At 56.6% G+C, this 23,833-nt stretch overlaps 10 protein-coding genes across 10 annotated transcripts; 4 read left to right on the forward strand and 6 right to left on the reverse strand.

The window, feature by feature from the left end:
- Positions 1–143: 143 nt before the first annotated feature.
- On the reverse strand, positions 144–3,836 carry CDEST_12043 (Putative quinoprotein alcohol dehydrogenase-like superfamily). Its single transcript, XM_062928199.1, has 3 exons — positions 3,681–3,836; positions 2,127–3,625; positions 144–2,068 (listed from the first exon to the last, which is right to left on the reverse strand). Exons 1-3 carry the CDS (start codon positions 3,805–3,807, stop codon positions 173–175), a joined length of 3,522 nt encoding a protein of 1,173 aa, XP_062784250.1. The 5' UTR covers positions 3,808–3,836; the 3' UTR covers positions 144–172.
- A 540-nt stretch (positions 3,837–4,376) lies between these two features.
- CDEST_12044 (Putative nucleoside phosphorylase domain, NACHT-NTPase, sigma domain-containing protein) lies at positions 4,377–5,673 on the forward strand (the record flags this gene model as incomplete). The annotated part of the gene is made up of 1 exon (XM_062928200.1): positions 4,377–5,673. The coding sequence occupies exon 1, from the start codon at positions 4,474–4,476 to the stop codon at positions 5,671–5,673; it is 1,200 nt and encodes a 399-aa protein (XP_062784251.1). The 5' UTR covers positions 4,377–4,473.
- An 820-nt stretch (positions 5,674–6,493) lies between these two features.
- Positions 6,494–7,984, reverse strand: CDEST_12045 (uncharacterized protein; the record flags this gene model as incomplete). The annotated part of the gene is made up of 4 exons (XM_062928201.1): positions 6,494–6,927; positions 7,015–7,404; positions 7,510–7,600; positions 7,709–7,984. The coding sequence occupies 4 exons, from the start codon at positions 7,982–7,984 to the stop codon at positions 6,494–6,496; spliced, it is 1,191 nt and encodes a 396-aa protein (XP_062784252.1).
- Positions 7,985–10,104: 2,120 nt separating this feature from the next.
- On the forward strand, positions 10,105–11,565 carry CDEST_12046 (uncharacterized protein). Its single transcript, XM_062928202.1, has one exon. The coding sequence runs from the start codon at positions 10,228–10,230 to the stop codon at positions 11,551–11,553; it is 1,326 nt and encodes a 441-aa protein (XP_062784253.1). The 5' UTR covers positions 10,105–10,227; the 3' UTR covers positions 11,554–11,565.
- Positions 11,566–13,308: 1,743 nt separating this feature from the next.
- CDEST_12047 (Putative major facilitator superfamily, MFS transporter superfamily) lies at positions 13,309–14,888 on the reverse strand (the record flags this gene model as incomplete). The annotated part of the gene is made up of 3 exons (XM_062928203.1): positions 13,309–14,093; positions 14,174–14,682; positions 14,749–14,888. 3 exons carry the CDS (start codon positions 14,886–14,888, stop codon positions 13,309–13,311), a joined length of 1,434 nt encoding a protein of 477 aa, XP_062784254.1.
- A 582-nt stretch (positions 14,889–15,470) lies between these two features.
- Positions 15,471–16,817, forward strand: CDEST_12048 (Putative sulfatase, alkaline-phosphatase-like, core domain superfamily; the record flags this gene model as incomplete). Its single annotated transcript, XM_062928204.1, has 1 exon — positions 15,471–16,817. One exon carries the CDS (start codon positions 15,471–15,473, stop codon positions 16,815–16,817), a length of 1,347 nt encoding a protein of 448 aa, XP_062784255.1.
- Positions 16,818–17,005: 188 nt separating this feature from the next.
- On the reverse strand, positions 17,006–18,972 carry CDEST_12049 (uncharacterized protein; the record flags this gene model as incomplete). Its single annotated transcript, XM_062928205.1, has 2 exons — positions 17,006–18,719; positions 18,791–18,972. 2 exons carry the CDS (start codon positions 18,970–18,972, stop codon positions 17,006–17,008), a joined length of 1,896 nt encoding a protein of 631 aa, XP_062784256.1.
- A 418-nt stretch (positions 18,973–19,390) lies between these two features.
- Positions 19,391–21,043, reverse strand: CDEST_12050 (Putative polyketide cyclase SnoaL, NTF2-like domain superfamily). Its single transcript, XM_062928206.1, has one exon. The coding sequence runs from the start codon at positions 20,709–20,711 to the stop codon at positions 19,599–19,601; it is 1,113 nt and encodes a 370-aa protein (XP_062784257.1). The 5' UTR covers positions 20,712–21,043; the 3' UTR covers positions 19,391–19,598.
- Positions 21,044–21,333: 290 nt separating this feature from the next.
- Positions 21,334–22,063, forward strand: CDEST_12051 (uncharacterized protein). The gene has a single exon (XM_062928207.1). The coding sequence runs from the start codon at positions 21,465–21,467 to the stop codon at positions 21,909–21,911; it is 447 nt and encodes a 148-aa protein (XP_062784258.1). The 5' UTR covers positions 21,334–21,464; the 3' UTR covers positions 21,912–22,063.
- Position 22,064: 1 nt separating this feature from the next.
- On the reverse strand, positions 22,065–23,354 carry CDEST_12052 (Putative auxiliary Activity family 9). Its single transcript, XM_062928208.1, has 3 exons — positions 23,215–23,354; positions 22,769–23,128; positions 22,065–22,349 (listed from the first exon to the last, which is right to left on the reverse strand). The coding sequence occupies exons 1-3, from the start codon at positions 23,267–23,269 to the stop codon at positions 22,066–22,068; spliced, it is 699 nt and encodes a 232-aa protein (XP_062784259.1). The 5' UTR covers positions 23,270–23,354; the 3' UTR covers position 22,065.
- Between the last annotated feature and the right edge of the window lie 479 nt (positions 23,355–23,833).

Genomic DNA, 23,833 nt, shown 5'->3' on the forward strand with positions numbered 1-23,833 from the left:
ATGAAACAAGATGGTCATTCCATTCCCATCCCCGGACTATTTAGAGAGCTGGTTGTCCGTCGCCGAACCTGAGTTTTTCCTCCAGGGAGGGCCTTCCGACCTTTTATGACAGTGTCAGACTGACTCAAGAAGGTGTATTCTCGTATTCTCTTTTCTTTTCGGGCTACTGTTGCTAAAGACCAGCTGCCGAGTCTGAAAGTCTCATTATGATGATTTGGTCTTCTTTACAACACAGAGCTACCACAGGCCCCTGGATGACGAACAATCGCGGCCGATACTCATCAGGCAGCCAGAGAATCCTTTCTCCATTACCTCTCCAAATCCATTCTGCACCCTCCTCCGTGATCAAGGCTTGATCGTCCAGCGTATGGATATTAGCATCAGCCCTTCGTGTTGGCGAATGAACCAGATCGATCAGCTTGGTTATGTCGATGACGAAAGTGCGGGTGAAAATCCGCCGTCCACATTCTGACAACCTCAGATAGCCGACACACCCAGGTACACGGAAAGTGGCTATGCATTGGCCCGTGACCGCATCCCAGACACAGATCTGGGTATAAGACGCATTCGCCGTCGCTAGAAGGGCACCGTTCTGCGAGAAGGCCATCGTATCAAAGGGTACATGTGCAACAATGTCCTTCAGCGTCAGGAGACACGACTCCTGCGCCAGGTCCCAGACGTGAACATCTTTATCTTCATCAGACCACCCATATTGGGCGGCAACGATTCTTGTTTCAGACAAGAATGCGACCGCCTTCCACGTGACTTTCCTGGGGAGGGTTGGCGGAACCTGAAGCACGCCGACGAGCCGCCCCGTTTCGCAGTCCCAGACCCTGACGTTGCTTTCTGTATCCGAGAGCGATGCGAAATACCGACCGCTATGCGAGATGGCGACTGATTTGACGTCCTGGTGGCGAGCGAAAGACGGCCGGGGCGTCGTCGCCTTCCTCTCGGGGCAGTCGACGGGCTGTTGCCAATGAACCGTACTAAGATTCCAAAGCTTGATCGCACAGTCACCAGAAGCTGATGCAAGCAGCATGTTGTCGGCTGACACGTCCATGCACATGAGGTCCATTTCATGGTCCCAAAGTTCCCGCAAGATGCGGTGCGTCTTCGCGTCTCGCAGCTCGACCAAGGGATTGCGGCGCCAGGCACAAACATATAGCGTGCCGTTTCTGAGAGTGAACACTCTTATGGGGGAATCGTTGTCGCATACCATCACACATTGGCCCGTGGAAAGACTCCAGATCTTGACGAAACGGTTCAAAGAGGTCGATGCGAGCTGGCTGCCATCGGCCATGAAGGCCACGGAGTCGACTTTCCATCCATGGCCCTTGAGCGTCTGCAGGCATGTGCCTGTGCTCGGGTTCCATACTTTCACAGTCCAGTCATCGGAAGCTGACGCGACAGTAGTCCCATCGGCGGAGAAGATGACGCTGTTAACCGCTCGTTTGTGGCCGGCCAGCGTCCACAAGAGGCGGTATGTCGTAGTATCCCAGAGCTTTATGGTCCCGTCAGAGGATGCTGATGCGAGCCGTTTTCCTGCCCTGGAGAAAGACACCGAAAGGACCGCCTTGGTATGGCCCAACAACGTCTCCAATTCCTGGCCTTTGACCGCACAGATTACGACGGTATTATTTCCAAATGCGGCTGCGAGCGTTGCCCCGTCGGGCGCAAAGTCGACAGAGTGAGCTGAACGCCAATCGTAGTCCCATGTTCCTAAGCGCTCTCCTGTTACTGTGTCCCATAACTTTACGCCTCCAGTATCGGAGGTACAGGCGAGCATGCTGCCATCCGGGGAGAAAACCACCGAGGTGATGTCAAACATCATATCATCTACAAGCGTCAGCTCGCATGAGTCCCACACATCGTTCGTCAAGGGCTTCGTGAGAATCCATCCGGGCAGCTCGTGTTCAAAGAGCTGTCGTATGACGCTACTCTCGGGACTGAAAACGAGTGCGGAGCAGTAGGCCTGCAGCGGAGCCTCTTCGATACCCGCCCGGTGATACCGCAAGAATTGCAGCGCGTCGCTAACTAGTTGATGTAGCTCCGACGACCTTGCCGGTGCCTAGCTGTGTTTAGTTCTTGAATCGAGCACCTCTTTTATTTTCATTTTCGGGACATACCTGAATTGTACGCTTCAGTTTGAACAAACATGATATCGCCGGGTATATGACTCGAAGCAAGCTGGTTGCCTCTACCCAATGGAGGAAATGCTTTTCCAAGAACGACTGAACCTCGCTTTGCGTCTCCTGCGTGATCGATCGCCATTCAAGGAGATGATTAACCCAGTATGTACACGCGTATCGAATCGGAGCTAGGGGATCAGGAACAGGGATGCGAATTCTGTCGGTTTCGGTTCCTGTTGCTTTGAGATCATAGATGTCTCGTCTCAGTGTGCTCGACATAACTCGGAGAGACTGCAACAAGATAAATCTGTGGTCTTGGTGGATGACTGGGGTTGATAGTCTCCTTGGAACCTCTCCAACCAGATAATCTTTAGCTGATTGGTGTACGAAAAACACGACGTCGTCCTTTATTATAACAAAAGAACCGCATTGTTCCACAACCTCTATGAAGGAATCTGGGTTGTCGAGGAAGTCTTCTGCCGCTTTAACAAGAGCTGCTAGTTCCGAAACCCCGACCGGACGATACACAGTGGAGATAATTGAGAGGATTTGCTTGCACAAGTTTGCGTCGAGAGAGCCGAGAACGTGGCCCAACATTCGCTCGTATAGCGCGTTTAGCCCGGCTGGGAACTCTTTCAGTTTCTTGTCCATGTGTCTCTTGGAGACTCTGATGTCCGCAAGCTGCTCATAGACCAGAGCGACCCAAAGAAATGTGTCGTCTGCCTTCGAGGTCAGGTAGTCGTGAACCTTATTTCGTGTTGCGTCGTCATATCTTTTCTTACGAGCCAGCTCGTTTACCTTGTAACTGATGTAATGGCGCACAGCTGCTGAGACCGACCGTTCGTTCATTTCCAAGCAGATTCGTGGGGTTTGAACATCGTGTGCGAGGCCATTTTCGATCTCTGGCCAGTTGCGACTCGTGACAATAATCTTGACGGGCGTTGCAGATAACTTGATGATGAAGTTCAGGAGCTGAGGGAGTTCTGTTGTGCACTCATCCAGTGCGTCGATGGCCAGTACAACATCCCGGAGACTTTCATCGCGCAGAACGCTCATGATCATCTCGCACAGCACGTCCCACGTATTGGCGTCCTCAAACAATCGCTTCCCTGCATGGTCATGCTTTCCCCGAAAGCGGCCGACAAGAGACGGCCGGTCGATGAGCAGAAGGTAGAGGAGCCCGCGAAGTACCCCAGTCGCGGTGTTGAGGCGAGAGTCCGTAGCTTGGCAGAAAAAATAGGCTGGGTTGCATCCGTCCTTGTTCAGTTCGTCAATGATGCCGCACAATAGCATCGTCTTCCCCTTTCCCGGGTCGCCTTTGATCCAAAGAAGCCGATTGTGTGACCCCGCTCGCCATCGCTGGTAGTCGTCGTGGTCGAGGATCCAGCGGTAGACATCGCGCAGGAGGCCGCCTTTTGTGCGTTCGATGCGACTCTTGTCGTCGCGCGGATCGGTGACTCGCAGGTCGGCAAGAAAGCTACTATCTTTCTCGTTGACTGTGATCAAAGCAGGGTCAGCAACATTCCACAACCCTGTGACCGATAGCCTGACCAATGGTGATGGTGTGCGCGTTGTACTGCCTGCCCGCCCCGGAGTTGTTGTTTTGAGTTCCTGTGCCACTATTGTTGTTTTCCACCAGGTCGGGTACCATTGTGTATCCCGTCTCCCCGCTATCCATGATTAATGCTGTTGGTACTACGAGGGTGTCTTGCGTGAGCGATGTTGCTAAGGGGAGTCTTGGTGAGTGGGAGGAGGACCGCGAGACTACGACTGTGATCAGCCTTCCAGCACTAGCCGCTTGCTTATGACCCTGGTTGCCTGCCAGGATATGCGATGGCACTGGAAGTTTCTTATTCATGGACTACTGGCTGCCAGTGGTCTGCAGCCAAGCCCGGGTGTGACAGGGGGCGGCGCCTAATACATGTGTCTCCAGGACCAGGCTGAGGTGTTGGAGGCATCTTGGTACGCGAAACTCGGTTGGATGAACACTTTAGCGATAGTCTTGTTTCCCGTTTCAGTACTTCTCGGTGACTTTCGTACCGAAACTGCCAGCACTTTGAAGGATAGCCAGCACGAGACAGAAAAACGAGGAAAGGAGGGGCAGGGTTGTTCTGTTGGTTGAGTCTCATTCTTGTTGGCCGCAGTGTAGGGCGGACTTGCCTATGCAGTCGAGCCTGTTCATGTTTAACCGCTCTGAATCCACCCCCCACCCCTCCCTCCCACCTTGGAACCATACGACCATAAAATGTCAAGTTTCACGGGGTAGAACTGCTTTCAGTCTTGACAGAGCAGGAGGCTTCCTCAATTCTTTATCGCTGCAAAAGGCTCTCATCCGGTGTTTCTAATGAACATCCACACTCCTCCGAATCACCGCAACGACTTTGAGGTTGCAATAGTCTGTGCGCTGCCTCTTGAGTACGATGCTGCAACTTTGATATTCGACGAATTCTGGGATGAAGATGGCGACCATCTCGGGCGGGCGGTGGGAGATAACAACACCTATGCAACTGGGCGGGTCAGATGCCATAACGCGGTGCTGGCTCTGCTCCCAAACATGGGCAAGGTGGGCGCAGCCGGCACAACCGCCGCCCTCCGTTCTAGCTTTCCGAGAATCAGAATCGCCGTCCTGACTGGAATATGCGGCGGTGTGCCCTATCATGGGGACGGCATCGAAGTCTGTCTCGGGGACGTCATTATTAGTCGAACAGTTGTTCAGTATGACCTTGGCAGGCAGTATCCTGGCAAGTTCGCCCGCAAAGACACCATCCACGACAACCTGGGCCGACCCAACCACGAGATCCGCTCTTTGCTTGCTACGTTCCAGACGGAATTTGGCCTCGCTCGGCTCCAGCGCGGGGCAATGACTGCCTTGAACTCCATTCAATCCAAGGCCACCGAGACAGGCCGTCGAACGAGCTACCATCCTCCGGCGCTGTTCGAGGACCATCTCTTCAAGCCAACGTACCCACACGTCCATCGGGACAGATCAAATTGCGGCTGCAGGGAAACCGAGGCCTGTGAGGTCGCCGCAAGTGCGTCCTGCGCCGAGATTCCATGTGATTATCAACACTCGCTACCCAGGAAGCGCCTTGGCAGCTCGCAGAAACAGGTCACCAGAGTGTTTGTGGGAGACGTCGCCTCAGGCGACACTGTAATGAAATCCGGCGAGCATCGCGATAGCCTCGCCAAGGAGCTGGGTGTCATTGCCCTGGAGATGGAGGGCGCCGGCGTCTGGGACCAGATCCCCTGCATCGTCGTGAAGGGGGTTTGCGACTACGCGGACAGCCACAAGAACAAAGTCTGGCAGCCCTTTGCTGCTGCCGCCGCCGCGGCGGTTACCAAGGCTCTTCTGAGTCGCTACACCCAGACCGACAAGCCTGAGAGCTCCCGTGCCGTTGGAAAGGATGGCGCAGAAGCTGGCGCGTCCAGATTTGCCAACTCTAGGGCTGGGCAGCAGTTTAACAACACGGGCGGCGGAACTCAGAACAACAACAGCGGTAACGGTAAACAGTACAACGCCCATACGATGAACTTTAAGGATTAGCTCTTTTGAAAACGTGAAGACCTACAAATAGACTTTATGAAAAGGCCCTGACAGGCAGTGTATTCCCTCCGGAAGCGACTTGGGTTTACAATCACTATTATCCACCCTGTGCTTCTCAGAACAATGGAAGTAGAGAAGAAAAGGAGTCACTTTCATTGAAGATTCCGGCAGTTCGCAGAGAAGCTATGTATCCTCGAATCCGTTCACGGTGACTCCCATGGCCATCCACCTAAAGCCCCTTGATATGATTCAATCCTCCTCCGAAGAGAGTCTAGAAAATGTTTGCTCGGCGTAGTCCCGGGGAACAGTTACATATTTTAGATAGCTCAAAGGGCCTACTCAGTTCCTTATTGTCTAGCGAGTTTGCATAAAGGAGGCACAAGAAACATCCAACACCAGGTATTCGTTGTCGACACCGACTTAATCACTAATCCGGCCTTCAGTAGCCACTTCGAGGTGGAGCGAGGACATCCTCTTCGGGGGTGTATCAGCAATCAAAGAGTGATGAGCATGTGGTCCTTCTAAACGGAGTAGGATAAAAACCTGTCGAGCACAACGTCATGGTCGTTAGACTAGACCGTTAGCTCTACCTACCCCAGCCATTTTGTATTCATGTGAATTTTACAAAACCCCTATCTCCTATCATTACCTTCCGCTCTGTGCTCTATTTGACCGAGGTAGGCGAGCTTGACTGCCTTGTTTCTGTTGTACAGGAGGTCTTAATTCTTTTTTAGCTTGCGAGTTATTCGTTTTGTAACTCTAAACGGCCAAGTATATAGGGGCCAGAAGAGGATTTGCTGATCTATGCGAATGCCGACCTTCATGACCTCGCGCTGTTACCATTGCTGCTGCCGTTGCCGTCGTCCTCCTTGATGGGCAGGGTCTGCTTCTTCTCGTCGGCCTCCCACTTCTTGGCAAAAGCGTAGACTATGCCGGACACGAAACCCAGGGCGATGGCAGAGACGCTGCCGAGGGTGACGGGGGCGGAGAAGAAGATGAGGCCGCTGATGGCGATGGGCAGCTTGTTGAGGGCGCCGACCATGGAGTACGTGGTGGACGAGGTGACACGGATGCACCAGGCGGAGCAGTAGGAGATGAAGATGGTGGCGAGGCCGGAGTAGACGATGCCCACGCAGATGCGGTTGCGCTGGTCCTCGGGGAAGTTCCTGACGAGGTTCTCGTGGCCCCAGTCTTCGACCAGGAGAGAGGCGACGATGAGGATGGGGATGGTGAGTAGGTTATTGTAGTACATGGCTAGACGAGGTCAGCGTATTTTCAGAGCAACAGGACAGCCCCCAGGGGCAAACAAGGCACAGAGGGCGAGAGGGAGGGGGAACGTACTATCCCAGTCCTTGAAGTCCATCTTCTTGATAACCTTGCGCAGGCTCAGGGTGTAGGTGGCGGTGCAGACAACATTGAGGGCCATCCACATGTAGCCAGCGTTGAGAATCGCCAGGGCGTCCTTGGAGGAATCGTCACCGCCGCCGCCCATGTCGCCGGCGAGGGCGTTCCGGATATCGGCCCAGGCGGCGACGACGGAGCTCAGAACCATTAGAGAGAAGGCCACCGTGGCCATGCGGGTGACCTCGCCGCCCCACAAGAAGACTTCGCCATAGGCAATGGCGATGATGGTCAGGTTCTTGAAGATGGTGTAGACAGGGACCGAAAGGTACTGCAGGGCCTTGGTGCTTGTGTAGATCATGCCAACAAGGAGGAACGAGATCGGGAACCCTATCGGGGTTAGCAAAAAGTATATTTGGAGTGTGTGACCTGTTGCCTCTTCGAGGCGGCTGGGGGGGGGGGGGGGGGGGGGGGGGAGGAATGATGTAACTGTACACTTCTTAGACTTGTCGAGCGTGACCGGGGTAAGAGACTTGATCATGCCGACCCGCTTGCACGCGGTGATGACGGCGATACAGATGATGGCCTAGAGTTGTTGGAATTTCAAGGACTGTTTTGAAGAGGGGGAGAATGTTTTTCATTCATTTTTTTGAACAGAAAAAGAAAAGAAAAAAAGCCATCTTGCCAAACATACCTGGGCGGCTAGATAGAAGAAGGTCAGGTTCCATGAGGCTCCCGAGACGACGTACTTGTTGACGACGGTCATGGAGATGGACGCCATGCAGTAGGCCAGGACCGAGACGGGCGCATTGTTGTCCATGTCGGCGAGGGACAGCGGCGGCAGCAGGGAGCTGCGTTGAGGGCCGGCGCGGGCGCGGCCGACGAGGGAGTCGCCCTCCTCCTCGCCGTCGAAGGAATTACCGCGGAGCGGGATGCCCTGATCGGTGTCGTCCTTGGTCCGGTCGGCCATGGTGATGATGATGTGGCGGGTGGTCGGGGGCGAGGCGAGCAAACGGAGGATATGTACAGAGTACGCGCTCTGGACAGATAGTGGTTGTCAGGAATCGTGGTCGGCGAGTCTGTCCCAGCAGCAGCAGCAGCAGCAGCAGCAGCAGCAAGCACTGCAGTGTGTTCTGTGTGTGAGTTGTGTATGTTATGTGTGGTGTGTGTGTTGTGTGTGGTGTGTGCTTAATGTACCTGTTTAGGGGGCTGTCCTGGCGGGCCGAGATTACCTGTGGCGTCCCGTAAAATTGCACCACCCAAATCCCCCAAATCCACAGAGTACCAAGCCCACCAAGTCCACTCCAATAAGCATATCAAAGCGCAAGAGATCTTGGCTCTTGGCCGAGTTCTTTTTCTCCAACAACGGGCCATCGAGCCTTTGCGGATAACTTGGTCTTGGTGCTCCATACATGGAATGGACCAACGAGGCTCGGTTCGGGCCCTGATTCGCGTGTTGCTGATCGCTAATCATTCAGAGTTTCCGGCGGGGAACTCATCCAACACCCTCGCAGGGCTTACAGAATTACTGCCGCTGTATCCGTACACTCACTGCATTTTGTATCTTCCAGTCTGCTTAAACCTACCAGCCTTCAATGCTGCTGCTACTACTGCTGCTGCCACAGCGTTACTACTGCAGCAGCTGATTGCTAGTTGCCCGAGCTCGTAGAACTTGTTGTTTTGGTCACCCACCTACCCGTCTTTTGAAACACAGCGTTATCGGGGTGGCAACGGCCATTTCAGGCTCATTTCCCGTTGTTGACCAGGCTGGCTGCTGGTGCATGCGACCCCCCCACTTTGGCAATATTAGCTAAGCGCATTGGGCATAGCCTGGCGGAGAAAGGCGCCTTATCCGTCAGTCTAATGCAGTGAGACAAAACCGTTGGCAACTAACTGTTGGCGATTGGCAACGAGCCTGCCGTTCAGAGCCCTTCGATCCCATTGACAGCTTTGGTGATGGCATCCCTTACTTGTCTCTCTGGGGTTTGGCATTCAACGCTTCATGCGTTTTCCTCTGTCCTACTCGCCGCGTTGCCTTCACGACAATTAATACCTACACGTGCGACACGAGGCCCCCCCACGCAGCGCTTGGGTTTGCGGGGTGAAGGGATGACAGAATCTTAATAAGTGGACCATGTCACGCTGTGGCGCCGTTCTCCAGCAGCTTCTTGTCCGAGTGAGACCTCAGGGTGTGATCGGCAACTCCGGCAAAGCAAAGATGAATGTCGGGGTGAGTTATCTGATGCTGTCTCGTTTCCTGTCATGAGGGCCTGCTGGAAGTTTTGGGCAATGGCAGATAGCACGCTCGAATACTCTATATCGTTAACGACCCCCCTATAGGACCTGATAACGACGACACTGGACTCTTTCCACGGGAAATGCTTTTGCTGAGGAACTAACCCCGTTTTGGAAGGTGGAATTGATCACAAAATGAGGTACGGATACACACACGATGAATACTTGGCAGGCTCCATGATTATTCGAGGTTTCTCCGAGGTCAGTCTGCACACCCATCCTGTCCGCAGCCGAATTCAGCCTAGTGCTGCTTGCTGGGTGGTCAGAGTTTTCCCAGTGCTTCTGGCTGGCGGTATCCGAGATCCAGAGTCTCTGCCTGCCTTAGTGAAAGTCCAGTTGGCATTGCCGATCACACCCTCATTCAGCCATTGGCCCTGCAACCCGACTATCAACCGAACTTCTTCATTGATATTGGCATAGGAAATAAGCTCTCTGTTACGGGGTATTTGTTCGAGATCCATAGAAGAAGCAACACAGGGTTAATCGTTCAATAGTCATGCCGTCGTCACAGAGCGCTGTTTCCACCCACGGCCACAACAACTGCTGGTGGTGGTAGTCGTTGTCAGCAACAGTGATCTTCTCTACAAGTTGCGGTGATCCAACTACCAAGAGTGTAATTTATTCATCATAATTGCCAAGCCCTTGTGCGGGTTGCACATGAATCTTCCAAAGGCGGATCTTCCTTTCCTCTCCTCCCGTCTCCGTATCCCGCTGCTGCCAAGCCACTCCACCTCTTACTGTGCCCCCCCCCTTTCGCCTCTTGGGACCTTTTTTTTTTGGCCACTCTATTCCTCATTTATTCACTCGCTTGTCCCTTTGTGTTTTTATCTTCTATAGCTCCTTCTAATCGAGGGATCTCTTTCTCTCCGTCATCTTTTTTGTTCTTCGGTCCTTCAACCCCTCGATACCCGACCCGTTATGGTCGCCATCACAAGCTCCTTGCGGCGGTTGACGCTCGTCTGGCTCTTCGGTCTCTTCACCCTCGGCCTCTTTTTAGTCTTTTATCACGACGCTGCCTGGTCCGCCGCCCGCAACTGGAAAGCCCCCTTCGTCACCGACTCGGGCCTCGACTTCTTCGGGGCCGACGCTCGGAACAAGGTCCGCGTCACCATCCTCGAGTCCGTCGGCACGCACGATGAGGTCACCTCCGCCCTCGTCACGGCCTTTGGCGGGCAGCCCGACATCAGCCTGACCCTCATGCTCCGCCAGCAGCGCTACAACATGCAGGACATCATGAACTCCTTCAAGCTGGCCTCCCCCGTTTCCAAGATCCTCTCCCAGGACGACTTCGCCGCTCTAGTCGCCGGCGCCACCCTCCCTCACGTCCTCGTCTCCACCACCTGCGAGCTCGACCTCGACGCCAAGGCCAAGGAGTTCCGCGACCTGCTCGCCCGGGGCGAAACCTACCTCTTCTGTCTGGTGCACCACGCCGACCGTTGGCGCGACGGCCAGCCCGTCGATGTCGTCCGCGAGTACCTCGACAAGGGCATGGCCGACTTCATCGGCCTCAGCCAGCACACCGTCGACTTCCTGCACCGTGATACCGCCGAACACTGGGACCGCGACCTCAACTTCACCGCCCACGTGCTGCCCCCCGTCTTCCCCGTCAAACTGTCCGACCCGGACCCGGAGGGCCTGTCGCTCGCCATGCAGGGCGATTACTCGTCCGGCCGCCGCAACTACCAGCACACCTTTGAGCAGCTCGGCCACGTCATCGGCGAGCTGCGCGCCAAGGCCGGCACCGAGGAGGAGAAGGGCAGGAAGGTCACCCTGCACGTCATCGGCCACGGCGAGCCCCCCAGCGTGCCCAAGGACCTCCAGAGCAACGTCGTCTTCGACCAGGACCTGTCTTACCCCGACTTCTACCGCACCTTGTCCGGCGCCTTCACCATCATCCCCGCCTTCGCCGATGACGAGTACCTCGACCGCAAGGCCTCGTCCACGGTACCCGCGGCGCTGATCGCCGGCGCGCCCATCGTCGCCAGCGAGCGCCTCCTGGCGGCCTACACCTACCTGCCGCGCGAGGCCGTGTGGCTGTCGGAGCCCGGCGAGGACGAGATGGACACTATCAAGCGCTTCGTCGGCGACACGGCCGGGTACCAGGAGCGCACAGGCAAAGTCAGGGAGACGCGGGAGAAGCTGATGCAGGACAACATCAAGAACGTCGGCGAGTGGATAGACGCGGCCGTGGCCAAGGTCAAAGCCATCAAGGAGGAGCAGGAGCTCGCCAAGGGGAAATCATAGGGACTTGAGCATGTCGGGGGGGGGGGGGGGGTCAGTTCTGATATGTACACTACGTAATAGACTGCATATTGATGTCATGTGCTTACGAGCAAATACCCATTTTCCTATTCACTTTCACGGCCTTCTTGTTTGCGCTTACGCCGCACGCGTCCGCTTCGAATCGTCTCCGCATGTACCATATGGCCTTGGTTTGTACTTATTTCTTCCTTGGGATCGGGCGTTAATTCGGAATTCCTTTCCAGGAGAGTGACAGTGGAAGTTCCACCATCGAAAGCGCTGCACGATAAGGCTGAAGGGTTGGAGTCTCACCTGTGCCTTGGCTGAGAGTGCCCCCCTCTGTGCCATTCAAAAATCTAAAATACCGCCAGGGACTTTCCAGTAGTCGGAAAAAAGACGGTATGATTACATTTTGTAGGAGTTGGAGGGAGCTGTTACATAATGTGGCTTGTCGTCAGTGCTGGGCTCATGTTGATAGTTCGTCAAGATGATTACGCCGCCGAACCAAAGGTAAGGATGGGTGCCGTTTTTATCTTCTGGTGAAACGAGGGAGAGATGACGTCGCTCTTTCGGAGCAACATCAATTCGTGCATCAGGGGCCGTAGGGCGAAGAAAAAGAAGTAAGGTGGCTAGAAACAAGCACAAATAGTCCAAGTGAAAGCCTCAAAAGTAACGATATCAGAAACGGGTTCATGGTCGTCGGTCATATCAGATTGCAAAAACCCACGGCTTCGTAGCGTGCTTGCCATCAATACCAATATGATGCAGAAACCTGATTCACCTCGAGCTGTGTGCCGTAGTCTGTTTTATAAATCGGAACGTCTTCCCAATAATGTGGCGTTGTTGGCGATGGTTAACAACTATCCGCTCTCCAAGAAACTTGGGGGTTCGTTTCAACTCAGCTTTGCTGTACACTTGTTTACTTTCTTTTTTTGTACTGTCGATCTCATTTGGACATTGTGTGCTCCCCTCCTGCACCCAGCCATACTGATTATACTTCATGTTGTGGCTGGCTGCGCTAGGTTCAACGTAACCTGATTAGAGAACAGCTGTCATTTCTTGACTCGGGAGGTCTTCAACATTCGATCTAACTAGAATGGGGTGAAGATGAAAAGCGTTGCCTGATGAAGGCCTCGAAGAAAAAAAGTGTCGAGGCCACAAAGAGCCAAATTCTCACCTGATTGTTCATTGGACGGAACATTTCACCTAGGTCTATCCGGCATCGGCGTCGAAAAACGACAACGATAGAGGCATGCCGGCCCTTCCATTTCATGACTGTTTTTCAACCTCCAAGTCATTCAAATGCATAATCTTGACGACAGAGATTGCCGAAGACGGCGTCACCAACTTGATGTTGTGATCTAGACGTTGTGGACCACCGAACCTGGTCCTGCCACGGCACACGACACCCGGCCCCCGCCACCCGCCACCCAACACCTCTGAGTTGGCTTGTGCGTGAAGCTTCATTGCCCAGTTCGACACACAGTTTACACGCGCAAAGGATGATGCCTGCCATCAAGGTGATACATAAGGTCAATCATTGCTTCTGGTGTCTAACAAAGGGAAGAATGAAAGCCATACAGGCCCTCGGTCACAGGCTGCTCCTATAGACGAGGCGGCCAAGCATCGTGTCGGATAAAGCCTCCGGTGAATAGGCCACTTCTTAAGGACCCGGCTCAGAGTTTCGCCGGTCCCAAATTTTACGCCCGTAACCCTGAGATCTGGGCTTCCACGCGGGTATGAGCAGCTGATCTAATTTTAACAGGACCTCTGCCGGCATGGGGGGTATATTGCCCCGCTCTGCCACTGAGCACAAGTACTTCGGAGCTTGAAGGAGTAACGCACTTGGAGCCACTGTCTCATAAGCTTTTGGTTTGTGATAACTTTCCAGTTGGATCTAGCTACGCCCAAGTTACTGCCAATGACGGCCATTGCGAGACCGATGCTCCTTTTCGAAGGGTTGACGGCGTTGATGCTTACCCAGGCGTCGTTCAGACCCTGGGCCAGGGCGTTTCCGCCGCTGAGAAGCGTGAAGATGGCATAGTTTGTCCACCTTCCCGACCCCTCAGGGAGGCCGTATAGCACACCCGCGAAAATAACTGACCAGGAGAAGGCGACGATGCACCAGGGCCCGCGCCAGCGCGTGCGGTCCGAGGCGAACGAGATGCCCCACGAGAGCGCAATGATGAGGACGCTGCTGACAGCGTTGAGGAGGTTCGCGTTCGTGCGGGAGAAGCCGAGGCCCTTGATGATATTGGGGCCGTAGAGCTGCAGGCCGCCTTTCGGCGCCAGAGAGACGACGTTTAACAGCATGTGTAGCCAGATACGATAGTCTGTGAGGGCCTGGACGAGCGTCTTGAGGGTCATATGGGCCCTGTCGGCGCCCTTTGACTCGTCGTCGGCTATGATGCGAGCGCGAAGGATTCGACGTTCCTGGGGGGTAAAAAAGTCGAAACAGCCGTGGACGGGGGCCGTGTGTCCCGGGCTTCGGGGGAGAAAGACGATGAAAGCGATGAAGGCCAGCAAAGTAATTGCCCCCTCGACTGCAACATCCAAGAAAGTCAGTCATGGATGGCATTTGGACGGAGACGATGACACTGGAGGGAAGAGAGGGAGATCTCACTGATGAACAACCACTGCCATCCGGAGAGTCCCATTATACCAGCCATTTTCAGGACACCGGCCGCGATCAGAGACCCGGTAGCTGTGGCAGAATAGTTACCGAAGTAGAAAACCGCCGTCCGCAGCGCCAGTTCCTCGCGGGTGTAGAACAGGGCCAGCATGTATTGCCCGCCGGGGATGTATCCGCCCTCGAAGAAGCCCAGCAGAAACCGCGTGGCCAGGAAGGAACGGATGTTGGTACACCACGACTGGGTCAGGGCGATCGTGCCCCAGACGCCCATCTGGAAGGTGAGCCAGACGGGGGCGCCGACGCGCTGCAGAACGAAATTGGAGGGGATTTCTGCGATGACGATGCCGGCCAGCATGAGCTGGGACCCGACGTTGACGTCGTTGCGGGTGATTTTGAGGTCCTGCGTGATGGTGTCCGTCATCGCGTTGCTGATGTTGCTGCGGTCGAGCTGTAGGACGAAGAAACCGGCCACCAGCAGCGGCATCAGGTAGCAGTCCAGCCTGGCTTGTCAGTCAGCCTGGTCAATAAACGCTACGTGCATGGGGATACTGAACTCGGCTACCTACTTCCGCACAGCTGCCTTTTCTTCTTGAGGAGACCATGAGAGTTCGTACTCGGCACCATCAGGAGTCTTTGATGATGACTTCTCGGCGTCATTGATGGTTGCGTCAGGTGGGTCGGCTTCTGAGAGGATTTGTTTAGACATCTTGGCCGCAGGTCAATGCTACTAAATGATGCCACAATGTCTTGAACCTTTAAACCAGTCAGACTGATGGGTTTTTGGGCTAGATAATATACTTCCAGCCGTCTTCGGTCGGCTCACACTCTGCGAAGCAACAATCTCGCCTCCAGGCACATTCCCAAGGAACGTATAGATAACGATGTCGTGATGCAGGGCGCGAAGCACGAACACAAAACATTGGATCGGACCAGGATGGCACTTGCGGTGGTGAGCGACGGACGGGGTCGGTGATGGACAGATGGCTTCCCTGGCACTGGAGGAGTTTTCGGGTGTGGCCGTCGGAGGTGAGCGTTAGCGGCCCCCGGAATCTTCGGTGTGGGGCCGAAAGACGGAAGCCCTCCCCGTTGGCCGTGGCCCGACAAGTCCATTCTGGGACTTGTCCCGGGATTTCCGGCTTTTCCCTCAAATTTCCCCTTTTTTCTCGGCGTTCAAATATTGCGTCTGTAGCGTCATGGTGTGCGATAATTTGTGCTACTCCCTGCGAACTCCCTTTGCGATACACCACGAACACCACAACACAACAGCCAACATACACCCAGTCTCAACATGTCGAAGGATCCTACGCGACCAAACGTCGTGCTCATCTTGGCCGACAACCTCGGCTGGGGTGAGCTAGGATGCTACGGAGGCGGCGAGCTTCGAGGTGCACCCACGCCTCGAATCGACAGGCTGGCCACCGAGGGTCTCCTGCTGCACAATTTCAACGTCGAAAGCGACTGCGTCCCGACCCGATCGGCCCTCATGACCGGCCGACACCCGATCCGCACGGGGTGCCGGCAGTCCGTACCCCCTGGGTTCCCTCAGGGCCTCACGCCGTGGGAGAGAACGCTGGCCGAGTGCCTCAAGGACAACGGCTACTCGACGGCGCACCACGGCAAGTGGCACCTCGGTGACGTTCCCGGCCGCTATCCCTCCGACAGGGGCTTCGACGAGTGGTTCGGTATTCCGCGGACGACGGACGAGACGCAGTTCACGAGCGCGCCTGGGTTCGACCCCGAGGTGGCCGAGCTGCCGTACATCATGAGGGGCAGGGCCGGCGAGCCGTCGGAGAACGTATGCGTCTACGACCTGGAGAAGAGGAGGCTGATTGACGAGATGCTGGTGGCGCGGTCCAGGGACTGGCTCTCTCGGCAGGTTGAGGCCGAGAAGGCGTTCTTTCTGTACCACCCGCTCGTCCACCTGCACTTCCCGACGCTCCCGCACAAAGACTTTGCCGGGAAGACGGGCCAGGGCGACTTCGCGGACTCCATGGCCGAGATGGACCACCGCGTCGGGGAGATCCTCGACCACGTCGACGACCTGGGGATACGGGAGAACACCATCGTCATATTCGCCTCGGACAACGGTCCGGAGTTCAGGGAGCCGTACAGGGGGACAGCCGGTCCCTGGTCGGGAACGTACCACACGGCGATGGAGGGCAGCCTCCGGGTCCCCTTCATCATCCGGTGGCCGAGCCGCGTCCCGCGGGGCGTCACGCACAACGGAATTGTCCACGTCACGGACCTCTTCACGACCATCCTCTCCATGACCGGCGCCGCGGTGCCGTCGGACCGGCCCATCGACGGGGTGGACCAGACGGGATTCTTCCTGAGGCCGCCCGATCGGAGGACGCCGTCGCCCCGGCAGGGTTTCCCGTTTTACATCAAGGACGAGCTGCGCGCCATCAAATGGAGGGACTGGAAGCTCCACCTCGTCTGGGAGCCGAAGGTCAACCAGTCGAGCGGGAGGCTGGAGTCGCCATACCTGTTCAACGTTGTCAGGGATCCCAAGGAGGAGGTTGACATCCTTGCGTACAACACCTGGGTCCTGCAGCCCATGTTCAGGCTGAGGGCCGAGTTCCAAAAGAGCCTCAAGGACGATCCTGCGCCGCCTGATCCGCTGAAGGAGATTTAGAATAGGTTAAATGAGAATAAAGACTTGTTTGTGGAATGTGTACACATGTTCTTAGCTCCGATGGGGGGGGGGGGGGGGTATTTCTGTGAGCAGTAGAAGCGGGTGCACTTTTGGATTCCGTCGCTACATCTTTGATGCCCAACATAGATTTCTAGGAGAAATCGTACTTCCTGACTTTATTCCCGAGACTATGCCAAATTCCCAAACCCCCAGTACAAGGCATCCAACGACGTCTGTGGCAAGTCGATACTGGCCAGCATAGACGGATCATACGCCAGGAAAGACGTCCCCGGCTCCTGGATCTGTCCCGTGTCGCCGCCGCCGCCGTCGCCATCGGACCGGAGTACAGAGTTGGCCAGGCTCTCGAAGGCGTCCCGATACACGGCCCCGGGCGGATACCTCTCGACCATGGCCCACAGCACAGACATGCACACGTTGACAGAGGCGACCATGTCCCCCCGGTCGAGGTCCGGACGCCGGACCGGGGCGGCCCGGAGGAGGTGGAGGCAGTAGGCCACGGCCACGCCGCTGCGGAAGAGGTTGTGCGTCGTGCGCCAGAAGAAGCGGAGCTGCCCGTCACGAAAGGCGCGGCGGTAGTTGCCCACGCACGCGGCCGCGCTCCGCGCCAGGAGGCGTATCTCGTCGGCGGAAGGGTCCGGGAAGCACGCCGAGGGGTAGTAGAGGAGGACCATGTGGTGGTGCATGATGGACTTGAAGATGTCCGACGGGGCCAGCTGCGTCGAGGGGGCGGTCGGCGCCGGCGCGCTGCCATGCCACTCAGTGACCCTGCGTCTCATGTCCTCCCTCCACGCGAACAGGTCGACCGCGGCGCCGTTCTGCGGCGGCTTCTGGTTGAGGGTTACGTAGATCTCGGACTCGAGCCTTCGGTGCTTGATCAAGTGTAGTGCGAGAGCCCGACTGCCGCCGCCGCCGCCGCCATCGCCGTCTCCTGCTGCGAGGTCCGGCAGCGGGGTGTGGATGGCCTCGTCGGGGATAGAAAAGGGCCTTCCGATGATGACGCAGAGGTTCCTCTCCATCGTGTACAGCGCCCAGAAGAGCCACCGGCGCTGGTCGAGCTGCTCTGGGCCCGGCTTCGCGGCGATGGGCCGCCGCTCGTCGTGGAGGCCGAGCTCGATGGCGAGCCTCGAGGCGAGGCCGAGGAAGTGCCATGCGCCGCCCAAGTTCGAGGCGAAGCAGCAGTGCTGCGCCACGAGGAGCAGGTTGCAGAGGTGGTGGAGGTCCCCGGTGCAGATGACGGCCGGGTGCAGGGCGAGGAGGCGGGTGGCCGTGGCGAAATAGCCCTCGGCCCTGGACACGGGGAATGCGGGATCGGTCCTGTTCAGCAGCAGAACGGCCGTGGCGAAGACGGTGTATGTGCGGAACCTGGCCAGGGTCGTCCCGGCAGTGTTGTTGGTGTTGGTGTTCTGGGGGGCCAGGCCGTCGTCGCCGCCGCCGTCGTCGTAGTCATAGAGGAGCGCGGCCGCGGCGAGAAAGTCGTCTTTGGACGGCAAGATGGGCGAGAAGAACTCGCAGTGTTCGAAGTAAGCCTCAATCAGTCGACCGGTGGCGTCTCGACTTGGCAAGGCGGCTCGCGTCTCGCCTGGCAACTCGTCCAGCAGAGACCTGTGGTCACTCTGTTTCGGCGTCTGGGAAACGCTGCGAAGGGGCTCGGCCAGCAGCGAGCGGAGGAGTGACTGTCCGTTGGGCGTCGTGATGGAGTTGAAGAAGACGCCGCCCTCTAAGCTTTGATAGAAAACTTGCTCGATCGGGTCCCGGGACGAACAGTTCCAGCTAAGAGGACTCGGGGCGAAGTCGGCCGAGGCTGATTCGAGGTTCATGGCTTCACGGCTGGCGAGCTGGGTCTCGAGGTAGGCTACGCGGTCCTCCAGGCTCTTGATGTAGCTGAATCAGGGTTGTTAAACGAGTCGAGGTTCAAAACACGCATCATGACATGAGATGCGGAGAGGACGGACCTTCGGGGAGCCACTTGGCCGTCGATGTCGGTGCTGACGCAGGGAGCACCCGCTCGTTCGCAGTTGGAGCAGGCGGGTATGTTCTGGTCGCACCGTTGTTTGCGGGACCGGCATCGTGTGCAAGCAGTCACGTTTGTTCTCCGGACGTTGGACCGTCGGCTTTCGTGCTCCCGGGATGCCATGATCCGTCATTTAAACGTTCGTTTGTCTACGGGTTGCAACCGACCTGCGTCTGCTCAAAGTTTCATATGGGATGGAACAAAGACTCGGTGGACAAGAGCAACGCAGGATGCGGTTACAAGGGGATATCTATCAGCTCGTTGAAAAATAAGAATAAAACCCCTAGAAAAGGCAAGGTTCAGCCCCAGTCGTAAGGCTTTGTAATCCTCGGTGTGTATTAAACGGAGGTGATCCGGCACGGATGCATGGTCTTCTGTAAATCCCGCATCTGGTGGTTCCGCAACTCTACTGGTTTTCCAGCCAATCGCGTTGCTTCATTGCATCTCGCAATAGCTTCGACTTTGGTCCATCATACAGTCTTGACAGTATATTTGCTTGTTCAAATCGAAAAGCAATGAAACGTTTTCACACGATAAACCCAACGTGTTGTTCCGATATCGATTGAGCATTATTATACGTCAACTGAAGACAAATCCCCCCCAGTCCTGAAAGATCCAGTACTCCATGCGTCACAGCCAGCGCCACGCTCCGGACCTTCTCCAAATGCAACATCTCCAAATCCGCGAAAGAAATCAATGGGCTGATAAAATTTACAATCTCAGAAAAGCCCCGTGTCCCTGGACAAATCTCAGTTGATGCCCAGCATGGACGACTTCCGCCGCTCCGGCCGCTCCTCGAGCTGCCTGCGGTATGCGTCCAGCTCCATCGTCGCCCAGACGAGCGCGATCTTGCCCTTGTCGAAGCGGTACATGCAGTGCTCGTGGAACTTGACAGCCTTGCCGTTCGGCCGCGCGCCGGCGAACTCGGCCACCGGCGTGCCCGTGATCTGCAGCCTCGCGGCGACCTGCTGCGTCTCGTCGTCGACGAGCAGCTCCTGGATCTCGAAGCGCAGACCCGAAATGGCCTCCCGGCTGCCCTCGACGCCGCGCCGGTACTCTTCGAGCGACATGACGCGGTCGTTGTGCCGCACCTCACGCCGGCAGCAGCGCGGGAACTCGGCGGCCGTGGTGCCGTGGTTGACGCTCGCGATGTACCGGCGGTAGACGGCGGCCAGGTCGACGGGCTCCTGCGGCGTGCTGCGCGTGAGGAAGCGCGGCGTGACGGCGGCCTCGGGCGTCTGCAGGCGGATGCCGTCGTTGTCCTGCAGCGTGAGCATGCGGGCGATCTTGCCCTGGGCGTCGAACCAGACGAAGCACTGCTCGTCAAACTCGTACGTCGTGCCGGGCTTGTCGACGAACATCATGGCGTCGGCGAGGGCGACGCGGTTGATGTAGCGCACGGCGACGGCGCGGGCCTTCTTGTCGACGAGCAAGGTGTCGATCTTGATGCGGAAGCTGGAGAGGGCCTCGACGCGCGAGCGCAGCCGGTCGATGTGCTCCTCGCGGGTCTGGGTGCGGTTGTTGCGCTCAAGGGTGTCGGCGAGGTGGTTGCCGATGACGTCGAACCGGCGGTTGTTGAGGCAGTCGAGGTACTCGCGCAGGCGGGCGCCAATGTCGACCTGGATTCCCTTGCCGTCGCCGTTCCACCGCTTCGAAGACGGGCTCCTGCTCTTGCGTCGGGGCTCGCCGGCAGTGGTGGTGGTGGTGGCGGCGGCGGAGGTATCATGAGGTTTGAGCTCTTGGGCGAGGCCGGGGAACTCGGAGGCCTTGTGGTTAGGGGACTCGGGTGGCGGCGTGAGCATGCTCTCGTGGGAGAAGCATGGCGCCTCGTATTCCTCCATGGTCACCGTGGACATCTTCATGGTACCTTGCGGCGTGGTTGTGAGAGCGGTTTGGTATGTGTGACAATCGACTGTGACGAGAGCATGTGTTTCCTGGGGGTGCAAGATGTTCAAAGTGCACGAGGAGAGTGGTAAGAAAGGATGGCGATGCGAGCTAGATTGTATTATTTACTGAGCGTTGAAACGAAAGCTTGCTGCGGCGCGGAATGTGTTTTATAGAAGAGCTCCGAGTGACAGCGTGCATAGGTAGGTAGGTAGCTTCTGCTTGTCGGTCATCGGGTGCAGATCGCAGATCGGCTTTTGATTAAGGGGAATGGATTACTTCAACATGATTGCACTGGCACTGGGGGGGGGGGGGAAACAAGCGAACGGAGCAAAAGCTCAGCAAATGTCCGGATACATAGATACCCTAGATACCCAAGGCGTGACAGTGACAGCCCAGGTCAGCCCAACAGGCCACCACGCCGCCGCCGCCGCCGACGCCAACGGCATCGGGGCGTGACCATGAGCACAGCTGGTGGTGACATGGGATACACGCAAAGCCTAGGTAGCCACAAGCAAGGGGCAGCAGGGGGGGGGGAAGAAAATAAAAATAAAAGAAGCGACGGCAGGGTGAAGATCTTTCTCAGCAGTTCCAAAGGCGCCCAGAACGCCACGCCCTCACGCGGGCATGACGTACAGATCCCCGCATTTTTCTCGCACTCTGGACATGCTCATCATTCCTTTGGTGGTGGCAAGGCGGGCGACACATAGCCAGGGGGGGGGGATGGATGGATGGATGGACGGACGGACGGATTCTGCAGAAATAAATCCATTTTTCTTTTCGTTTCTGCCAAGTCGTGGGCCGCGCGGACCAACAGAACAGCATTCTCCATCCCATCCCATCCCTCCGTCCTCCCCATCAAATTAACCCCCAAAAACTCAAACATTCCCATCACGATCAACAGGAGAAAAAGGTCCGCCAAACTCCCTCCCTCGTCGAGTTCTCGTCGGAGACACAGAGCTCCATCACCCCGCACGGCCAGTTGGGGGGGCGGCGTCTCTCGTATCGATGGCAGGGGGGTGACCAGACCGACCCCGCGTTCACCATCGGCTTTGGCTGTTCATCATGCCCCGTCACTGACTGGCGTCAGACATTGGAGAAAAACCGCCACTGACACTTGCACTAAACAAAACTTCCTCCATCGGCAATGGAAGTACAGACACACTACGTACATATGAACACTGAATCAAGCTCAACAAAAATATTGACAGGCCGTTGAATCAATCACACCACTTCCTCCCCCCCGCCCCACTCCATCCTCGATTGCCGGGAAGCCGAACGCACGGCCCCGCCCGCGTCGGATAGTGGATCCTCCCCCGTCCCGGGTTTCCCTTAGCAGGTGAATGGAGCCGGTCCCGGGTTCGTGTAGCTCGTCGGCGTCGGCCAGTACAGCTGGAACAGGATCCCCGGGTCCGTCGACTTGTACGCCCCGGGAAACGACACGAGGCCTGTCGGGATGGTGCTCCCGCCGCCCGACACCGACACCTGCGCGCACGCCACGTAAAACTGCGCCCCGCCCTCCGTCGCCGCCCCGTGCAGCCCGATGTGCTCGACCCGGACGAGGTATTCACCCGACGCGATGCAAGACGGGATCTTGGCCGAGAGCACTTGGCTATCTTTATGACGTTGATTTTTGTCAGCATCTTCGTGTGATGTGTGGCATCCACAAGTCCCTCTTTTTTTTTTTTTCACTTTCTCCTCTTTTGATCTTCTCCCATCTCCTCTTCCTGAATTCTTTTCCTTTCTTGCAACACTGAATCAGCCTTACGGGGATGAGAGCTGTCGTGACTCAACACACTCTCCACAAGCGTCCACATATTATTATGGACGGTCCCTTTTCTTTTGAAACCCGCAAACTTTTCCCATCCGGTTTTATCTCCTCGCTGAAGGTTCCCCATGGCACAGAGTAAGAGTCTCGCTCCGACAATCCTCCTCGCATGATTCTTACTGGAGAACTTTTTTTCCCCCGGTCCCGCGTATCACAAAAAACCGGAGAATGAAGAAAGAAAAGAAGAAAGGAGAAAGAAAAACTCACTGAAAGATGCCCACTCCAGCCCGCTGCTCGTGACCGTCGGCCGCTCGTGGTGAATCTTGAACCACACAGCCCCGCTGCCGTCCCACGTCGCCGCCGTCTTCCCCGCCGGCACCTTGGCCATCCACAGGCTCGCCGGCCCCGGGTGTCCCACGACTCCGTTGGCCGCGAACCCGATCGTCGAGCCCGCCGTCACGGGCACCGTCGCCACCGCGCCCCTGTCCTTGGCGTCCGCCTCGTAGCACCGGATCTGCGTCGACGAGACCCCGTCCGTCGGCCCGTTGGTGTAGAAGTTGAGCGTCTTGCGCACGCTCTGCCACTCGGGGTACGTCGTGCCGCCGTACACGAGCCGGCCGAACGTGTCTGGGAGGACGAGTGTTAGTTGGACGTCGCGCGAGGCGGGGGTTCCCTCGTTGTTTGCGGTCTGCCGCGTTACGAGACACGCTTACAATGGGCTTCGGCCGAGGCTACAGCCAAGGCCATGAGGGTAGCAGAGAACTTCATTGTGCTTCTTGGTGACGGCCGAAAGCTGGCAGTAGGTTCGGTGCTTTAATGGATCTTCAAGCTGTCCAGATGACGCCCTGTTCTGATCATTTATTCACAATTATCACCATAGCGTCGAAAAAGGGGGCCTTTAAATACTCCGTAACTCCCCTCCAACCCCCCCCCCCCCGATGGTGCCTCCTCATCACGCCAACGTTCGACAGAAACGCGCCAATACTGTTAATATCAGAACGATGTTTCCGTAGCCCGGTGGAAATGACGGTGCTCACATTCCACGAATCTCCATCACCGGACCTCAAACGCCATGCCGGGCCCGGAGTCGAGCCTCCGAGAAAGGGTGACACCGCAACCCCTACCCTCTCCCACACGGGCAGCCCGCCAAGATCCAGTGTATTGAACGTGTGACACCTCCGCTTCCCCGGGTAAAATAGATTAAAAACTGTACCCATCGGGAGACCGCCCGTCGGCCTTGTGTCGGCAGCTCTCCTCTGCCAAGACCAGCATGGGAGTTGATCTGCCGTCTTCCCCGACGACGTCCACACAACATCCGCTTGAGAAGGGTTT

Source organism: Colletotrichum destructivum, chromosome 8, assembly GCF_034447905.1.
Source record: "Colletotrichum destructivum chromosome 8, complete sequence".
NCBI classification, from domain to species: Eukaryota; Fungi; Ascomycota; class Sordariomycetes; order Glomerellales; family Glomerellaceae; genus Colletotrichum; species Colletotrichum destructivum.